The sequence below is a fragment of the Ovis canadensis genome, chromosome 24, assembly GCF_042477335.2.
Source record: "Ovis canadensis isolate MfBH-ARS-UI-01 breed Bighorn chromosome 24, ARS-UI_OviCan_v2, whole genome shotgun sequence".
Classification (NCBI taxonomy): domain Eukaryota; kingdom Metazoa; phylum Chordata; class Mammalia; order Artiodactyla; family Bovidae; genus Ovis; species Ovis canadensis.
In genome coordinates, this window is record NC_091268.1 from 41,912,050 (window position 1) to 41,929,447 (window position 17,398).

General features: G+C 46.8%; 1 protein-coding gene across 3 annotated transcripts in view; it reads left to right on the forward strand.

The window, feature by feature from the left end:
• The window catches only part of ITGAL (integrin subunit alpha L), a 43,145-nt gene that overhangs the window by 13,633 nt on the left and 12,114 nt on the right, over positions 1-17,398 (forward strand). For all 3 annotated transcript variants that reach the window (XM_069570896.1, XM_069570897.1, XM_070289480.1), the window contains exons 10-18: positions 1,448-1,521; positions 1,602-1,734; positions 7,558-7,709; positions 9,571-9,708; positions 10,365-10,562; positions 10,707-10,837; positions 12,492-12,652; positions 12,742-12,893; positions 15,278-15,367. In XM_069570896.1, coding sequence (XP_069426997.1) covers positions 1,448-1,521; positions 1,602-1,734; positions 7,558-7,709; positions 9,571-9,708; positions 10,365-10,562; positions 10,707-10,837; positions 12,492-12,652; positions 12,742-12,893; positions 15,278-15,367 — 1,229 coding nt within the window. The remainder of the gene's footprint in view (positions 1-1,447; positions 1,522-1,601; positions 1,735-7,557; positions 7,710-9,570; positions 9,709-10,364; positions 10,563-10,706; positions 10,838-12,491; positions 12,653-12,741; positions 12,894-15,277; positions 15,368-17,398) is intronic.

The window sequence follows — 17,398 nt, forward strand, 5'->3', positions numbered from 1 at the left end:
TCATTTGAAAAGACCCTGATGCTGGGAAAATTAAAGGCAGGAGGAGAAGGGGACGACCGAGGATGAGATGGCTGGATGGCATCACTGACTCGATGGACATGAATTTGAGCAAGCTCCAGGAGTTGGTGATGGACAGGAAAGCCTGGAGTGCTACAGTCCATGGGGTCACAAAGAGTTGGACACAACTGAGCAACTGGATTGAAGCAGGATGTTTCAAGATTGTGATAGGTACTGTAAAGTAAATGAATAAAGAGATAATACAGGTTTAACTGGAAGAAGCCATGTTAAGGAATCTTTTTAAGGAAGGCCTTTCTGAGATGCAGAATTTTTTTGTGGCCACACTGACCAGCTTTTGGGATCTCAGTTCCTCGACCAGAGGTTGGACTCAGGTCACAGATTGAAAGCCTGGAATCCTAACCACTAAGCCACCAGGGAACTCTCATGAGATGCCTTTTTTTTTTTTTTAATTGAGATAAAATTCACTCAGAGATGACTTTTGAGCTGAGGCGTGAAAGATGAGAATCAGACAGTTATGGGAGGAGAGTAGACAAAGAGGATTATAGTCAGAGATAAGGTCAAGTGCAAAGGCCCAGAGATGGGGCAGGGATGGACATGGAGGAACAGGGGAAAAGGTCGGTGTAATGAATGTGGGGAGTAAGGGAGAGAAAAGGCTGGAGAGGAAGGCAAGGCCTCCCAGTTCCTCATAAGGAGTTTGAATTTTAGTCTTCAGACCAATGCGAAGTTGTGAAAGGCTTTAAGAAAGTGAAAGATGGGATCTGATACACATTTTTCAAAAAAAGAGTTAACTTGCTCTGTGGAAAGAGGCATAGAAAAAGGAAAAAATGAAGTCCAAGGGGGTTCCCTGGCAGTCCAGTAGTAAGGGCTCTGTGCTTCCACTGCAGGGGATGTGGGTTAGATGCCTGGTCAGGGAACTAAGATCCCACTTGCCTTGAGGCATGGCCAAAAAGAAATTAAACAGAACGAAAGAAAAGGGAAGAATCAAGGTTGATTCCTGGCTTTTAGCATGAGTCGCTAGGTGGATGGGAGTGGCCTTCATTGAAGAGGGGAAGCCTGAGGAGAAACAGAAATCAAGAGCTGCCTCTTAGATGTGCTGAGTTGGATAACAGAATATCCACATTTGGGTCCCATGGAGTCTCAGGGGACACTCAGGGCATAAGTGGCTTCCCCGTCTGACTCTAAAGTCCATGCTTTTGGGAATTCCCTGATGGTCCAGTGTTTAGGACTTGGTGCCCTCCCTGCTAGGGCCCCAGGGTCGACCCCTGGTGGGGGAACTAAAATCCCATAAACTGTGTGACGCAGCCCCCCCAAAAGTTCATGCTCCTTCTACCTTGCCTATGGGCAGATGCTGTGTGATTTTTTTCTCAGTCCTTTCATGAGCATCACTGCTCCTTGGGATTCAACCCATTCTCCCTACTTCATCCCTCAGGCACAAGCAAACAGGACCTGACATCCTTCAACATGGAGCTGTCCTCCAGCGGGATCAGTGCGGACCTCAGTGAGGTGAGTGACGGGCCTGGGGCAACAAGCAGAGGAAAGTGGTGAGAATGAAGCTGATCCCGCTCGTCTGCCACTCTTGGCAGGGCCATGGCGTTGTGGGGGCCGTTGGAGCCAAGGACTGGGCTGGGGGCTTTCTCGACCTGAAGGCAGACCTGCAGAGCAGCACATTTGTTGGGAATGAACAACTGACAGTAGAATCGAGGGAAGGATATTTGGGTAAGTATTTCTTTTTTTTCTGCTGGTTTCTTTCCGGTTTGGGGAACCAGAGAATCACTCACGTTGACTTTCAAAATCATAATGAAAGCAATGAAGCAACAGTATGAAGAAGTTCAGTTTAAATATGGTCATAATAGTCTCCATTTTTCTTTAACAGCCCCTTGTGTGTGGGTGCATGCTCACCATGTCTGACTCTTTGACCCCATGGATGGCAGCCCATCAGGCTGCTCTGTCCATGGGATTTCTCAGGCAAGAATACCAAAGTGGTTTGCCACTTCCTCCTCCAGGGGATCTTCCTGACCCAGAGATGGGATCTGAGTCTCCTGCATAGGCAGGCTGATCCTTTACCCCTGAACTACCACGGAAGCCCCAAGTATGGTCCTGACAGTCTTTATTTTTTCCTTAATAACCTCTCACCTAGGTATTAATCACATTTTTATTTTCTGTGTCTTATGATGCTTTGACATGTTATGGCCTCGCTAGTCCTGGAGAGACTGGCTCCTCCCAGGGCTAGTTAATTTCTACAGGTAGAAAACTGCTTGCCTGGGAGAAGGCCTTCCATTGGCCAACCAGCCAATCCAGAGCCTGCTCCCCGATCAGTTCTTTATCTAACTTTCATGCACCAGGCTAGTATCTGCCCTGACCTAAATCATCCCTGGCCCAGGTACTAGACAACTGAAGACCATCCCTATAGCTCAGAGCCTACCAATGTTATTCAAACCGCCCAGTCTTATGTGTGTGTGTGTGTGTGTGTGTGTGTGTGTGTGTGTGTCTAAGTTAGTCACTCAGATGTGTATGACTCTGCGACTCCATGGACTATAGCCTGCCAGGATCTCTGTCCATGGAATTCTCCAGGCAAGAATACTGGCATGGGTTGCCATTTCCTCCTATAGGGGATCTTCCTGACCCAGGGATCAAACCCAAGTCTCCTGCATTGCAGGCAGATTCTTTACCTTCTGAGCCACCAGGGAAGCCCAACCTCTTTGTGTTGTCATTCAGTCATACCTATGAAATTAAAAGACGCTTACTGCTTGGAAAGAAAGTTATGACCAACCTAGATAGCATATTGAAAAGCAGAGACATTTCTTTGCCAACAAAGGTCCGTCTAGTCAAGGCTATGGTTTTTCCAGTGGTCATGTATGGATGTAAGAGTTGGACTGTGAAGAAAGCTGAGCGCCAAAGAATGGATGCTTTTGAACTGTGGTGTTGGAGAAGACTCTTGAGGGTCCCTTGGACTGCAAGGAAACCCAACTTGTCCATTCTGAAGGAGATCAACCCTGGGATTTCTTTAGAAGGACTGGTGCTGAAGCTAAAACTCCAGTACTTTGGCCACCTCATGAGAAGAGTTGGCTCATTGGAAAAGACTCTGATGCTGGGAGGGATCGGGGGCAGGAGGATAAGGGGACGACGGAGGATGAGATGGCTGGATGGCATCACTGACTCGATGGACATGAATCTGAGTGAACTCCCGGAGATGGTGATGGACAGGGAGGCCTGGAGTGCTGCGATTCATAGGGTCGCAAAGAGTCGGACACGACTGAGCGACTGAACTGAACTGAATTGATGCATTAAGTCCTGAACACATTTTACTGTGATGGCTTCTCTTGTTGCAGAGCCTGGGCTCTAGAGCACTCAGGCTCAGTAGTTGTGGTGCACAGGCTTAGCTGCCCCATGGTATGTAGGATCTTCCCTGACCAGGGATCGAACCCACGTCGTCTGCATTGGCAGGTGGATTCTTAACCACCGGACCACCAGGAAAGTCCAAGTACACTTTAAAACAATCTAACTCATTAATAGGCGGACCAGCCCCTCCTCTGCAAGGTTTCTTCTTCTAGAATTGTCCAGGAACTCCAGGATTGATTCAGTCTCAAGAGTTCACCAGATGCCAAGCACAGAGGAAATGCGTTTGGTCAACTCACAACTGTTATTACTTCTTTCTGCCTCGTGATGTCTTGTCCTGCACAGTCCTGGGGATGCTGTTCATCCAAGGTGATGCCAGTCTCATGAACAGAGGGATCTTGGCCTTGCACTCAGGGTTATAGCCATTCTAGTTCATGTTCAACCAGTCTCAAGGCATAAACTGACTTCAAGAGCCCTGCAGTAGGACTGCTTCTGGGTCAAACCCCCTCACAGGTCTAGAACCAACAGCTTCCTCCCTTCCTCACATGTGACCCTTGCCTAGGAGTGGGCTCATTACACAAAGACTATTATTTTTCAACTCTCAGAACACAAAGATCTTGTTAAATACTTTCCTCGGGGAAATTGGTGCTATTCATCACGCATCTACCCTTCTAAGGGGGACTGCCCCAAGTGATTTTTTTCATTTTCTTTTTTTGACAAGTATTTGGGACAAGTATTCTTTTTTTGTGAAGGCTTCCCCAGTGGCTCAGTGGTAAAGAATCTGCTTGCAATGCAGGAGCTACAGGAGATGCTGGTTCAATCCCTGATTCAGGAAGATCCCCTGGAGGTGGACATAGCAACCCACTCCAATATTATTGCCTGGAGAATCCTATGGACAGAGGAACTGGGTGGGCTACAGTCCACGGGCTGCAAAGAGTCAGACATGACTGAAGCGACTTAGCATGCATACATTCTTTTTTTGTGCAAGTATTATGCACCAGGCACTGTTCTAAGTGCATGACACCTATTAACTTCTTTGATCTCATTTTATCTTCCCAGCAACACTGTAAGTAGGTATTTTTATCATCTCTATTTTACAGATGAAGAAACTGAGGCCAGGAGACTATTTATTTATTTATTTTGGCTGCGTTGAGTCTTCAACAGATCGAGGGCTTTCTCGAACTATGGTGCCTGGGCTCTAGAGCACATAAGCTCACTAGTTGCAGCAAATGGGTGGAGTTGCCCCTGGGCACTTAGTTCCCCGACCAGGGGTTGAACCCACATCCTCTGCACTGAAAGGCGGATTCTTAACCACTGGACCACCAGGAAAGTCCCAAGCCCAGGGGACTTTAAATAACTTGTCCAGGGTCACAGAGCTAGTGGGTGGAACCCAGGGTCTGTGGTTGGTAACCACTTCACTTACCCTACAGCATCTACACTGCTGCCTTCAAAGAGGTTTTTTGTGCTTCAGTATCCAGCTGGCTCTCCGCAGCTGTGGGTTCCATGTTTATGATCCAAGGTTGGTTGAAGCCACAGATTTGAAACTCGGGGATATCAAGGGCCAATTGTAGGACTTTGAGCGTCTGTGAATTTTGGTATTGGGGCAAGTCCTAGAACCAATCCACTGCGGATACCTAGGGACAACTGTACTGTAAAATAGTTGGCAAGGTGGCTCCCTAAATAAGAAATAATGCCAAAGTTGAATCTCTAGTTAGGCACCCACCCCACAATACACACACACACACACCCACACATAGATGTCTGTGTGCGTGTGTTTATATATATGTAGAAGTAAATATATTCTTGATTTCCTGCTACGTTACTGTCCTTCAGATCTTAGTTTATGTTTCACTAGCATGGTGCCAAGCATCTTACATCCACGATCTTATTTAATCCTCAAAACAACCCTGTAAGATTGGTACTGTCTCATTTTTTTTTTTTTTAATGAGAAAACTGAGGCTCAGAAAAAAGAAAGTAATTTACTCAAGATTATACAGCCAGGAAGAAGTCACACTTGGATTAAAACCTAGTCTCTCTAATTTCAGAGATCAAGTTCTTAATCCCTGTGCTTCAGGAATATACATGAAGAAACCAGGAGAGTGGTTTGGCCTCTTCACCATTCCTCTCCTGGGCTATAGACTCTCAGACATCTCTTTGTCTCACTCACTTTGAATTGCTCTAAGCAAAGAAGGTCATGCAGGGAAGAGATAAACTGAGAGATCAGGAATGATATATGCACATTAAAGTGAAAGTGAAAGTGAAGTCCCTCAGTCGTATCTGACTCTTTGCGACCCGTGGACTGTAGCCCACCAAGCTTCTCCATCCATGGGATTCTCTAGGCAAGAATACTGGAGTGGGTTGCCATTTATTACTATATATAAAATAAAAGTATATATTGTATATAGCCCAGGGAACTCTACTGAATACTCTGTAATGGCCTATATGGGAAAAGAATCTAAAAAAGAGTGGATATATGTATATGAATCAGTTTGCTATATATGTGAAACTAACACAACATTGTAAATCAACTATACTCCAATACAAATTAATTTTAAAAAATAAGCAAAGAAGGTCAAGTTGGGTTAGTGAGCCATCTTCAGAGCAGTCCTATAAGCTGGCTCTTGGCTCTCACACAATCCCTGATCTAATTTCCTGCAGCACTTGCTCCAGCATTTTGTCAGTAGGAACAGAGGGCAGGAAACCTCGCCACAGAAGCTGTGAAGTATGAAGATAACCTCCGTGATACTTTGAAGCAGGAAATATTTTCATGTCACCTCCTTTTTTTTTTTTTTTCCTTGAGGTATGGTTGACTTACAATAATATATTAGTTTCAGATATACAAGATGGTGATTCAAGTTTTTATAGATTATGCTCCATTTATGGTTATTATAAAATATTGGCTATATTCTCTGTGCTGTACAGTCACTACTCTTTGTGTTTGTCGTTCAGTCGCTCAGTTGTGTCTGACTCTCTGGGACCCCATGGACTGCAGCGTGCCAAGCTTCCCTGGCCTTCACCATCTCCCGGAGTTTGCTCGGACTCATGTCCTTTGAATCAGTGATGCCATCCAACCATCTCATTCTCTGTCACCCCAGCTCTTTATGTTTACATTTCAGTATTTTTATTAGGCTATGTCTCGAGGCTGATTGATTTGTATAATCTTTTCATTTCAATCTTTTCTATTAAATTTTTATGAAAAAATTTTCAAACTTTTGAGAAAAGTTAACAGTACAGTGAACACCCATATACTTTTCACCTTATCAGTTATTAACATTGGCCACTTTTGATTTATCTCTCTTTACGTATATATGTAAAGAATAACATACACAAATGTATATTATCAGTCAGCATTCTCCGGAGGAAACAAAGCCAACAGGATATATCTAGATCTGTATCTTTATAAAGATAAATAATTCTTTTTGTCTCTTTTCTCATCTATCTATAAAGAGATTGGTTTTAAGAAACTGGAGACTTCCCTGGTGGTCCACTGGTTAAGAATCTGCCTGCCAGTGCAGTGGACACAGGTTCTAGCCCAGGTTCGGGAAGATTCCACATGCTGTGGGGTAGCTAAGCCCGTGCACCACAACCGCTGAAGCCTTCTAGAGCCTGTGCTTGAAACAGACAAGTTACCACAGTGAGAAACCCTTGCACCACAACAGGAGAGTAGCCCCCACCTGCTGCAACTGAGACCCAGCTCAGCCAAAAATAAATGTTTTTCTTAAAAAAAAAAGAAAGAAAGAAATTGGGTCATGCGGTGTGAGAACTGCCAAGTATGAAATCCATAGGGCAGGCTGGCAGTCTTGAGGTCTCTCTTGCCCTGTTTTTAATCTTCATGCAAACTTTGCCTTCTTCTTACTAATATATCACATTTTATTTCATTCTTTAAAAAGAAGGTAGTCTCCTTTACAGACCCTCAGGTGAACTGAATCTCGGAAAGATGTTTACCCTTTAGCACGCGGCTGCTTTGTCTGCGCATGCGTTTTATCCACGGTTTTAGAAATAGTTTTGGACCATGGCGCCAGGATTTGTACCCCTCGGAGCACATGGCTGCTCTTCTCAGGAGAAGGTCTTCTGATGATTTCAGTGCATCGTTCCTGCTAACCCAGCTTCCCAGGATCTCCACCACCTTTTCCCCTGGGGTGTACCTTCTTTCAGCAGCCCTTGTGTTCCTGACTCCAAGGCCCTCCCTCTCTCTCTCCTCAGGTTACACGGTGACCTGGCTGCCCTCCCGAGGGATGATGTCATTGCTGGCTACTGGAGCCCCCAGATACCAGCATGTTGGGCGGGTGCTGCTGTTCCAACAGCCAAAGAGAGGAGGACCCTGGAGCCAGATCCAGAAAATAGACGGGATCCAGGTGAGCGTGGCTGCAGTGGCATCAGTCGATGAGGGGCTGGCGTGATACTAGTTATGCTCTCTGTCGTCTTCTGAACACTCATGCACCTGTTGTGTGGTGGCCCTATGCCAACCACTGTCACATTTGTTCCCCACAAAGCCTCTGGGGTGTTCTATCATCCCCTCTTGCCAATTTAGGGGCTTCCCTGATGGCTGATCGTCTAGTCCCATCACTTCATGGCAAATAGATGGGGAAACAATGGATACAGCAAGAGACTTTTTTTGGGGGGTATGGGAGCTCCAAAATCACTGCAGATGGTGACTTCAGCAATGAAATTAAAAGACACTTGCTCCTTGGAAGAAAAGCTATGACCAAACTAGACAGCATATTAAAAAAGCAGAGACATTACTTTGCCAACAAAAGTCCATCTAGTCTAAGCTATGGTTTTTCCAGTAGTCATGTATAGATGTGAGAGTTGGACTATAAAGAAAGCTGAACACCAAAGAATTGATGCTTTTGAACTGTGGTCTTGGGGAAAACTCCTGAGAGTCCCTTGGACCGCAAGGAGATCCAACCAGTCAATCCTAAAGGAAATCAATCCTCAACATTCATTGGAAGGACTGATGCTGAAGCTGAAACTCCAATACTTTGGCCACCTGATGCACAGAACTGATTCATTGGAAAAGACCCTGATGCTGGGAAGAATTGAAGGCAGGAGGAGAAGGGAACGACAGAGGATGAGCCGGTTGGATGGCATCACCAACTCAATGGACATGAGTTTGAGTGAGCTCCTGGAGTTGGTGATGGACAGGGAAGCCTGGCATGCTGCAGTCCATGGGGTGGCAGAGTCGGACATGATTGAGCAACTGAACTGAACTGGTGGCCCAGATGGTGAAGAATCTGCCTGCAATGCAGGAGACCCAGGTTCGATCCTTGAGTCGAGAAGATCCCTTGGAGAAGGTAATGGCTACCCACTCCGGTATCCTTGCCTGGGAAATCCCAGGACAGCAGAGCCTGGCAGACTACAGTTCATGGGGTGGCAAAGAGTCGGACACGACTGAGCGAATAACACTTTCACTTTCTTGCCAATTTAAGAACCCAATTTGGACTCTTTGGTGGTACAGTGGATTAGAATCCGTCTGTCAATGCGGGGGGACATGGGTTTGATTCCTGGTCCGGGAAGATCCCACATGCCGTGGAGCAACTAAGCCCACGGGCCACAACTAAACAAACAAACAAAAAGAACCCCGCTTGTCTAAATTCATATGGGCTCTAAGCTGGATTGTTACTTGGCCTCCTTCATCAATTGAAATTGATCAGAGGCCGGACAAGAAACTCAGGCGTGGCTTTACTGGGGTCCTTGATGCAGCAGGGCAGATCAAGAACAACAGGTTCCCTTGTGGGCTTGCTCCCCAAGAGGGGGCAGACTTGTTCCTTCTGTGAGGTGAGGGTAGGGTTCCTTCTATGAGGGAGGGCTGACTTAGGTGGTTTGCCCACTCCTTAGGTGGTGTTGGGTGCCGGGGGCATGTGCATTACCCTGCTTTTGCTCCCAACCCCCTGTTTTTGCTCCAGGCTCTTCAAAAGCCGCAGTTAGGTTTTTTTGGTCTCTTTGTATCATTTGTCCAGAATTTGACCCAACTGCGGGCACATACACAGTTAAATTTAGTCTCACACAATTTCTTTGTATAAAATACAAAGAGATGTGTGCAGGTCCAAGCATTGCAACGCTGCAGCCCAAGGTGTCACAGGTCCTAGCTTGTCTCAGGATCCAGGACTTGCACCTTTATTTGAGGGCTTGGAGTAGGATGGATGTGGTGCAGCTGATGAGGAAAGAGGTGTGTGGCTCTGGATTTCTTCCTCAAACATTTTCCTCTCCTTGCAGGTTGGCTCTTATTTTGGTGGCGAGTTGTGTGGCGTTGACGTGGACAGAGATGGGGAGACAGAGCTGTTGCTGATTGCAGCCCCCCTGTACTATGGGGAGCAGAGAGGAGGCCGGGTGTTTATCTACCAGAAAATACAGGTGGGGACCAGAAAACTAAGCACAGAACGAGCGAGAGACTCCCAGGCTTTCTCAGGTCTCAGTTATTCTGAATGTTTCCTGTCTGACCCTGTGTTAATCAGACCTTTAGAACAATGACAAACAATAGCTAGTATGCAGGGGTGGCTAAAATGTGTGCCAGGCCCAGTGCCAAACTTTTTATATGTAGGATACCTCGTTTGAGTCTCATAATCACTTTCTGGGACACTATGAGCTTTATGAATGGAAATGTTGCAGCTCAGCATAGTTGGGCAACTTTCCAAAGGCACGAAGTCATACCGAGAGCAAGGGTGGGGAGTTCCCTGATGGTCCAGCAGTTAGACCTCTGCCAAATAAAAAAAGCGGGAGCTGGAACTTGAACCCAGGTTGATGTGACAGCACTGTTCCAGTTCTGGAAAGGACCACACCCAGTATTTCTGTAGTGTTCTTCCTGTCCAGTGGAGAAGGAAATGGCACCCCACTCCAGTATTCATGGCCGGAGAATCCCATGGGCAGAGGAGCCTGGTGGGCTACGTTCCATGGGGTTGCAAAGAGTCGGACACGACTGATGCGGGCACACACACTCCAGATCCAGTGCCTTACCCTGTGAAAGCTTACTGAGTGACTGAGGCGCAACCTGTCGCCTTGCTCCTTCCCAGCTGGGGTTCCAAATGGTCTCAGAGCTGCAAGGGGAGACCGGCTACCCCCTTGGACGATTTGGAGCCGCCATCGCTGCCCTGACAGACATCAATGGGGATGAGCTGACGGACGTGGCTGTGGGAGCCCCTCTGGAGGAGCAGGGGGCTGTGTACATCTTCAATGGGCAGCAAGGGGGGCTGAGCCCCCGGCCCAGTCAGGTGAGGATCCTGACCTGCCAATCAAAACCCATTCCCAGGCCCCTGGAAGCTTTCAAACCCCTATCCTGCTCCCCAGTCCAGCTCTTCCCACCCTTCTGCCCATCCTCTCCGCTAGCTTAGCATGAATTTCTCTCTTGGCTTCAGCGGATAGAAGGGACCCAGATGTTCTCAGGAATTCAATGGTTTGGACGCTCCATCCACGGGGTGAAGGACCTCGGCGGGGATGGCCTGGCAGATGTGGCTGTGGGGGCTGAGGGCCAGGTGATTGTGCTCAGGTAAGATGGGACTCCTGAGTCCTACCTGGGGATGGTTGCAGCTCTCATCTTTTGAGCAGTTGTGGTGTAGTAGGCGTCATGCTAAATGCTATCGCCATCAGCACATTTGGTCTTCAGCCCAACCCTGTGAACCTGGTTCTCCTATACCAGCTTCGTGTCTTACTCCAGATTACACAGCTGCTGTTCAGTGGCAGATTGTGGTTTGAACTGAAGTCTGACACCGGCTTCCCTGGTGGCTCAGTGGTAAAGAATGCGCTTGCCAATGCAGGAGACGTGGGTTTGATCCCTGGGTCGGGAAGATCCCCTGGAGAAGGAAACGGCAACCCACTCCAGTATTCTTGCCTGGGAAATCCCATGGACAGAGGAGCCTGGTGGGCTGCAGTCCATGGAGTCTCAAAGAACTGGACACAACTTAGCAACTAAACAACAACTGTCTGACACTAAAACCTCCTACTGAAGCATGTGATAGCTTTAGAACCTGGTCATTTGAGTTCAAGTCAAAGACCGTTATTAACTTCTTGGGTCATCTTACCCCAGTCACTTAGCTGCTCCGGACCTCAAGGTTTTAGTCATCTTTGAAACTGTAATGGCATTTCCTGCCTGACGCATGTTTTAGAGTCACTGGAAGCCTCATGTCATGTCACATAGTGAATGACATCATGCTAAATACTTGATGCACCTGCTGTCTTCAGTACTGAAACAGGCATTGACTGCGGGGTGTATGGGGTGGGGGGGAACATATAATAAAAAAGTACAATAAATAGGTAACTATAACTGTGGTAAGTGCCACTAGGGACATGAACAGGGTTCTGTGAGAGAGAATAGCAGGGGAGAACTACGATAGGCTGGATGGCCAAGAAAGGCCTGTTTGAGGAGCTGGGACTTGAAAGGTAAGAAAGAGCCAGGCTTGCAGAAATCTGGGATAAGAGCTTTCTATGTTGAAAGCCCAGGAGGTGCCAAGGCTATAAGGCAGGCAAAAGTATGACATGTCAAGACTTTTCTGGTGGTCCAGTGGTTAAGAATCCAAGCTTCCACTTCAAGGGATACAGGTTTGATCCCTGGTTGGGGAACTAAGATTCCACATGCCTTGAGGCCACAATGTAAAAATAAATAAATAAATCAGGCCAAGATATTTTAAAAATTACTAAAAACAAAAAAAAAAACAAGTATGATGGAACTGAAAGAGGGTAAGGAACTGAAAGAGGGTCAGTGTGGTAGGTGGTAAAACTGGAGAGGCAGGTGGTATGAAAAGACAGTGAAAAGTCTGGATTTTACTCTGAATATCATGGGGCATCCTTGCAAGATTACTGGCATTGAAGTAGTACAATATCTTAGTTCCCCCACCAGGGATCAAACCTGGGCCCTTGGCAGTGAAAGCTTGGCGCCCTAACCACTGAGCAACCAGGGATTTCCCTGACTTCTTTCTTTAGAAACTCACTCTTCTGTATGGAAAATAGGTCAGAAGGCTGGTAGGATGAATTATCATTATGGGGAGCCCTAATGAATGATCATTATTATTGTTGTTGCAAAGAGACAGTGACAATGAGGTCTGCAGTGGGGAAGGGAAGTCCTCTGGATTCTGCTGGAGCCCCAGGTCTGATTGGGGGTGGCAGCTGAGGCCAAGGGAGAGTGTTGGTTGTTTCCTGCCCTGCAGCTCCCGGCCTGTGGTAGACATCATCACAAGCATGTCCTTCTCCCCGGCCGAGATCCCAGTACGTGAAGTCGAGTGCTCCTATTCCACCAGCAACCAGGAGAAGGAAGGCGTTAACATCACAGTCTGTTTCCAGGTCAAGTCTCTCATCTCCACCTTCGAAGGTCAGTGCTGTCCTCTGGGTGGCCCCCAATCCCAGCCCCTGGCCCCAGGATCTGCCACCACTCACGTCTTGCCTTTCCACCCTGCCCAGGGCACCTGGTTGCCAACCTCACTTACACTCTGCAGCTGGACGGCCATCGGACCCGAAGCCGAGGGCTGTTCCCAGGAGGGAAACACGAACTCAACGGGAACACAGCTGTCACCTCTGTCAAGTCCTGCTTTATGTTCTGGTTCCACTTCCCGGTGAGGAGCCAGCAAGGCTGCTTGGGGCAGGGGAGGGGTGGATGAGCTGACCACAGTGGGAGGCAGCCCCAGTGCCAGGCTCAGCTCCATCATTGTCCAGTGAGGGTCACAGGTCACCTTGATCTCCCAGTCCTACCATTTCCTCTTTGTACCATAGTAGTAACTATACCTTCAGCATGTTATCTTAGAGTCCTTAATCCACGTCCACAGGCATTTTTAACATGACTACAACTGTAAAATGCTTACCATTTTTCCCATACTCTATTCACACATTGTATATCAATGCTGCAGTCTAGCTTTCAGATTTATTGATTCTGGGGGGGAGCCATACCGAGCAGCATGTGGGATCTTAGTTCCCCAATCAATCAGGGATCAAACTCTTACCCCCAGCATTGGAAGCTCAGAGTCTTAACCACTGGACTGCCAGAGAAATCCGCAGATTATTTTTAATGGCTACAGAATATGTAGTCTTATGGAATATTCAGGCATGGCAGTGTGTCACTATTTTCCAGGTATACATCGTCATTTATTATTAGCATCCATCCCCAAAAGAATTTTTTTAAGTTATTAGTTTAAATAACTGCTAAAATATCCAAATTCAGTTTGTTGACAACCATCCTGTGTGAAATAGAATTGATACTAGATTTTATCCTGGTCTCTTAAGTATTTCATAAGAAACTGAGTATAAAATTGGTGTGTAAGTTTGTTTTTAGTTTTTTATTAAGGGAAATTTTGGACATACAAAAGTAGAAAAAATAGTTCAATGAAATCCCAAATATCCATCTCCTGGTTTCAACAATTATCACTGACAATCTTACTTCATTCAGAGCTTGTCTGTCTCATACTGCAAATCCCCACCATAGAATTTAGACATTTTAAATAGAAATTAGCCAGACAAGAGGCACTGTGACATCATAGAAAGACTTTAGGCTTGGGAGTTGGAAGGGTCTGGGTTCACTACCTAGTTCTGGTCCTTAGGGAAATGTGTCACCTTTTTATACTTCATTTTCCTTGTGTATAATTTGAGGATAATGATACCTACCTCTTCAAGTTGGGGGAAATGTTACCTAAGTATAATCTGAATGTCTCCGAAGTGTCAGGCACTGGTATTAATAATAACATAAAAGACCAAGACTCTGGACTTCCCTCGTGGTCCAGTGGTTAAGAATCACCCTTGAAGGCATATACCTTGAGGAAACCAAAATTGAAAGAGAAACATGTATCCCATTGTTCATTGCAGCACTATTTACAATAACTAGAACATGGAAGCAGCCTAGATGCCCATCGACAGATGATGGATAAAGAAGTTGTGGTACATATACACAATGGGATATTACTCAGCCACAAAAAAGGAACGCATGTCAGTTCTGATGAGGTGGATGAACCTAGAACCTATTATACAGAGTGAAGTGAGTCAGAAAGAGAAAGATAAATATCATATTCTAACTCATATATACAGAATTTAGAAAAATGGTACTGAAGAATTTATTTACAGGGCAGCAATGGAGAATCAGACATAGAAAATAGACTTATGGACATGGGGAGAGGGGAGGCGAGGGTGAGGTGTATGGAAAGAGTAACATGGAAACTTACACTACCGTATGTAAAATAGATAGCCAACGGGAATTTGCTGTATGGCTCAGGAAACTCAAACAGGGGCTCTGTATCAATCTAGAGGGGAGTGATGGGGGTGGGAGATGGGAGGGAGGTTCAAAAGGGAGGGGGATATATGTATACCTATGGCTGATTCATGTTGAGGGTTTGACAGAAAACAACAAAATTCTGTAAAGCAATTATCCTTTAATAAAAAATTTTAAAAAATAATAATAGAAATAAAGTGCACAATTAAATAAATTTTTAAAAAAAGAATCCCCCTTGCAATGCAGGGGACGCAGATTCAAGCCCTGGTCCAGGAACTAGGATCCTACATGCCACAGCTAAAGATCCTGGGTGCCATGACTAAGACCCAAGATGTCCAAATTAATTAATTTTTTAAAAAGACTAAGACCCACTCCTGTTCTGGAGGACCTAAGATATTCTGGTTATTCTAGAGTATTTTTTCTTTGTGCAAACTTTGATAGTTGTTACCTAGATGAGTTCGGCAAAGATCTGGGGGCTTCTGTTAGGACTCAGGGAGGAAAAGCACTGTGGTTGATGGCTGATATCTGCCTTGGAATTGGGGCTGAGAGATGAACACTGACAGAAAAGCAAGTCAGGCATTTCACAAACACCCGATGTGTAGTAAACATATTCCCACTGGTAAGTTCTCAGACAGCTAGCTGCTGGAATTCCCTCATTTATAAAGTACGGACAAGGTGTGTCTTTCACTGGAAGTGTTGTAAAGGTTAAACTCTTGACAAGGGATGTATTCTTGTGGTCCTCAGATATGCATTCAAGATCTCATCTCTCCCATCAACGTCTCCCTAAGTTACTCTCTCTGGGAGGAAGAAGGGACACCGAGGGACCCAAGGGCGGTAAGAACAGAGGAGTTGGGGGAATTGATAGTAAACAGGGGAGAATAGAAATTCGATTTGGCAGGATTGTATTATATTGGATTCAAGCAGTAGAAATGAAATATGCTTACTTAAGCAGGAAGGAGTCTATGGGAGTTTTGTACTTACAAGACATTAGGAAAACTGGGGTTGGAAAGATGGGGGACCAGCGTGGGTAGAGTCTCTAGGGGCTCTCAGTAGGAAGAAATAACGGATGGACTGCCCAGGGCATGGCCCCTTCTGTGAATCTTCTCCCAGTCCCTCAGCGCATCAGCTTCAGACTTCATTAGGCTTCTCTTGCCCAGTTGTATCTGACTCTGCAATGCTATGGACTGTATAGCCTGCCAGGCTCCCCTGTCCATGGGATTTCCCAGGCCAGAATATTGAAGTGGGTTGCCATTTCCTCTTCCAGGGGATCTTCGCGGCCCAGGGATTGAACCTGCGTCTCTTGCACTGGCAGGCAAATTCTTTACCCCTGGGCCACTTGGGAAGCCTCATTAGGCTTCCAACAGGAGGCAAATGTCTGAGAGATTCAAATTCCAGGGAGAGAACACCAGAAGGCCTAGGACCATATCTGTGGAAGAACAGGGCACCTTGATCAGCCTTGCCAAAGGATACTCCACTGAGGGGGCAGGTAGTTCCCGCAGAGCCTCACTGGGGTGCCCTTGTTATGGAAAAGAAGAGGAAAACCCTGTCTATCTTTGTCTACCTGATCACATGCTCCCTGCCCAGCACCAAAAGCCTGGTTTCCTCTTCTCAAATCCTTGACACTCAGCCACTGGTTTAGCTTCTGTTGGAAGGGAGCAGGGTCTGATGGAAGGAACCTGGGCCTGGAAGCCTGAAGATGAGGATTTTTTTTTTAAAGGAATATTCTTGGTTGATTACAGACCCAGCCAAAGCTGTTTATTGTTTTATTTATGGCTGTGCCGGGTCTTTGCCACGGCACAGGCTTCGCTCCAATTGCAGCAAGTGGGGGCTACTCTCTAGCCGTGGTGCTCACAATTCTCTTTGCACTGGCTTCTCTTACTGCAGAGCATGGGCTCCAGGGTGCAGGCACATGGCCTCAGCAATTGTGGCTCCCAAGCTCTAGAGCATAGGTTCAATAGTTGTGGCTTAGTTGCTCCCAAGCCTGGGCGATCTTCCTGGACCAGGGACCGAACCCCTGTCTCCTGCACTGGCTGCAGATTCTTCACCACTGAGCCACCAGCCAAGACCCCTGGATTTTTTTTCCCCTGCCCCGGCGCAAGCAGGTTCTGTCTTACTCCGGCACTGTCTCTGCTCTGAAGTGAGTCCCAGCATTGTGGGCCCCTTCAGAGCTGGAGCATGGTGACTGCTAAGCACCATGTGGGTTTTGCCAGTGCCCCACTCCCCAACCTGCCACGCACTCAGGATGTACAGGGACAACCAGCAGTTTCTCCCCCTGGTACTAATTAAAAGAAAAGACAAACTGTGTGGGGTGGCAACTCAGGGTTAAAAAGAGACCTGAGGTCACAGTTGTCAAAAAGGCTTCCTGGGGGAACTGTCACTGGTTCTGGATCTCACAGAATGAGTGGACTTTGTGGGGAGGAGAGGCATGGTTTTAATTTTGGAGACAATGAGAAGGTGGGCTTAGCTTCTGTCAGGACAACTGAGCAAGACAGAGGCCCTGGATGCCCCTTTGGGGACCGACTGTAGTTTCTGGTGGGTGGTGGGAATAATTTGTGTGTGAATGTTGAGGGTAGGCGAAAGCACTCAGCAGAGAATGCCAGGACCCCTGCCTTTAAGGAAGAGTCAGAGGCTGCTTGGCAGGTGGCTTAGAAGTCGAGGAGGCTGGAGTCTTCTCTAGAACATACAGAGGATCACCCATAAAATATTTCTGTGACCCCATTACCCTCCACTGCCTAATATGAATTGTCAGGCCAGGGGGACTTGGACCCCGCATCTGGACACCTCCTGACAGGTGGCACCCCAGCCGGTCTGAGCACCTCTCTGCTCCTTACACCTTACGCGGGCAGTCTCTCTTGCCTTGGTCTC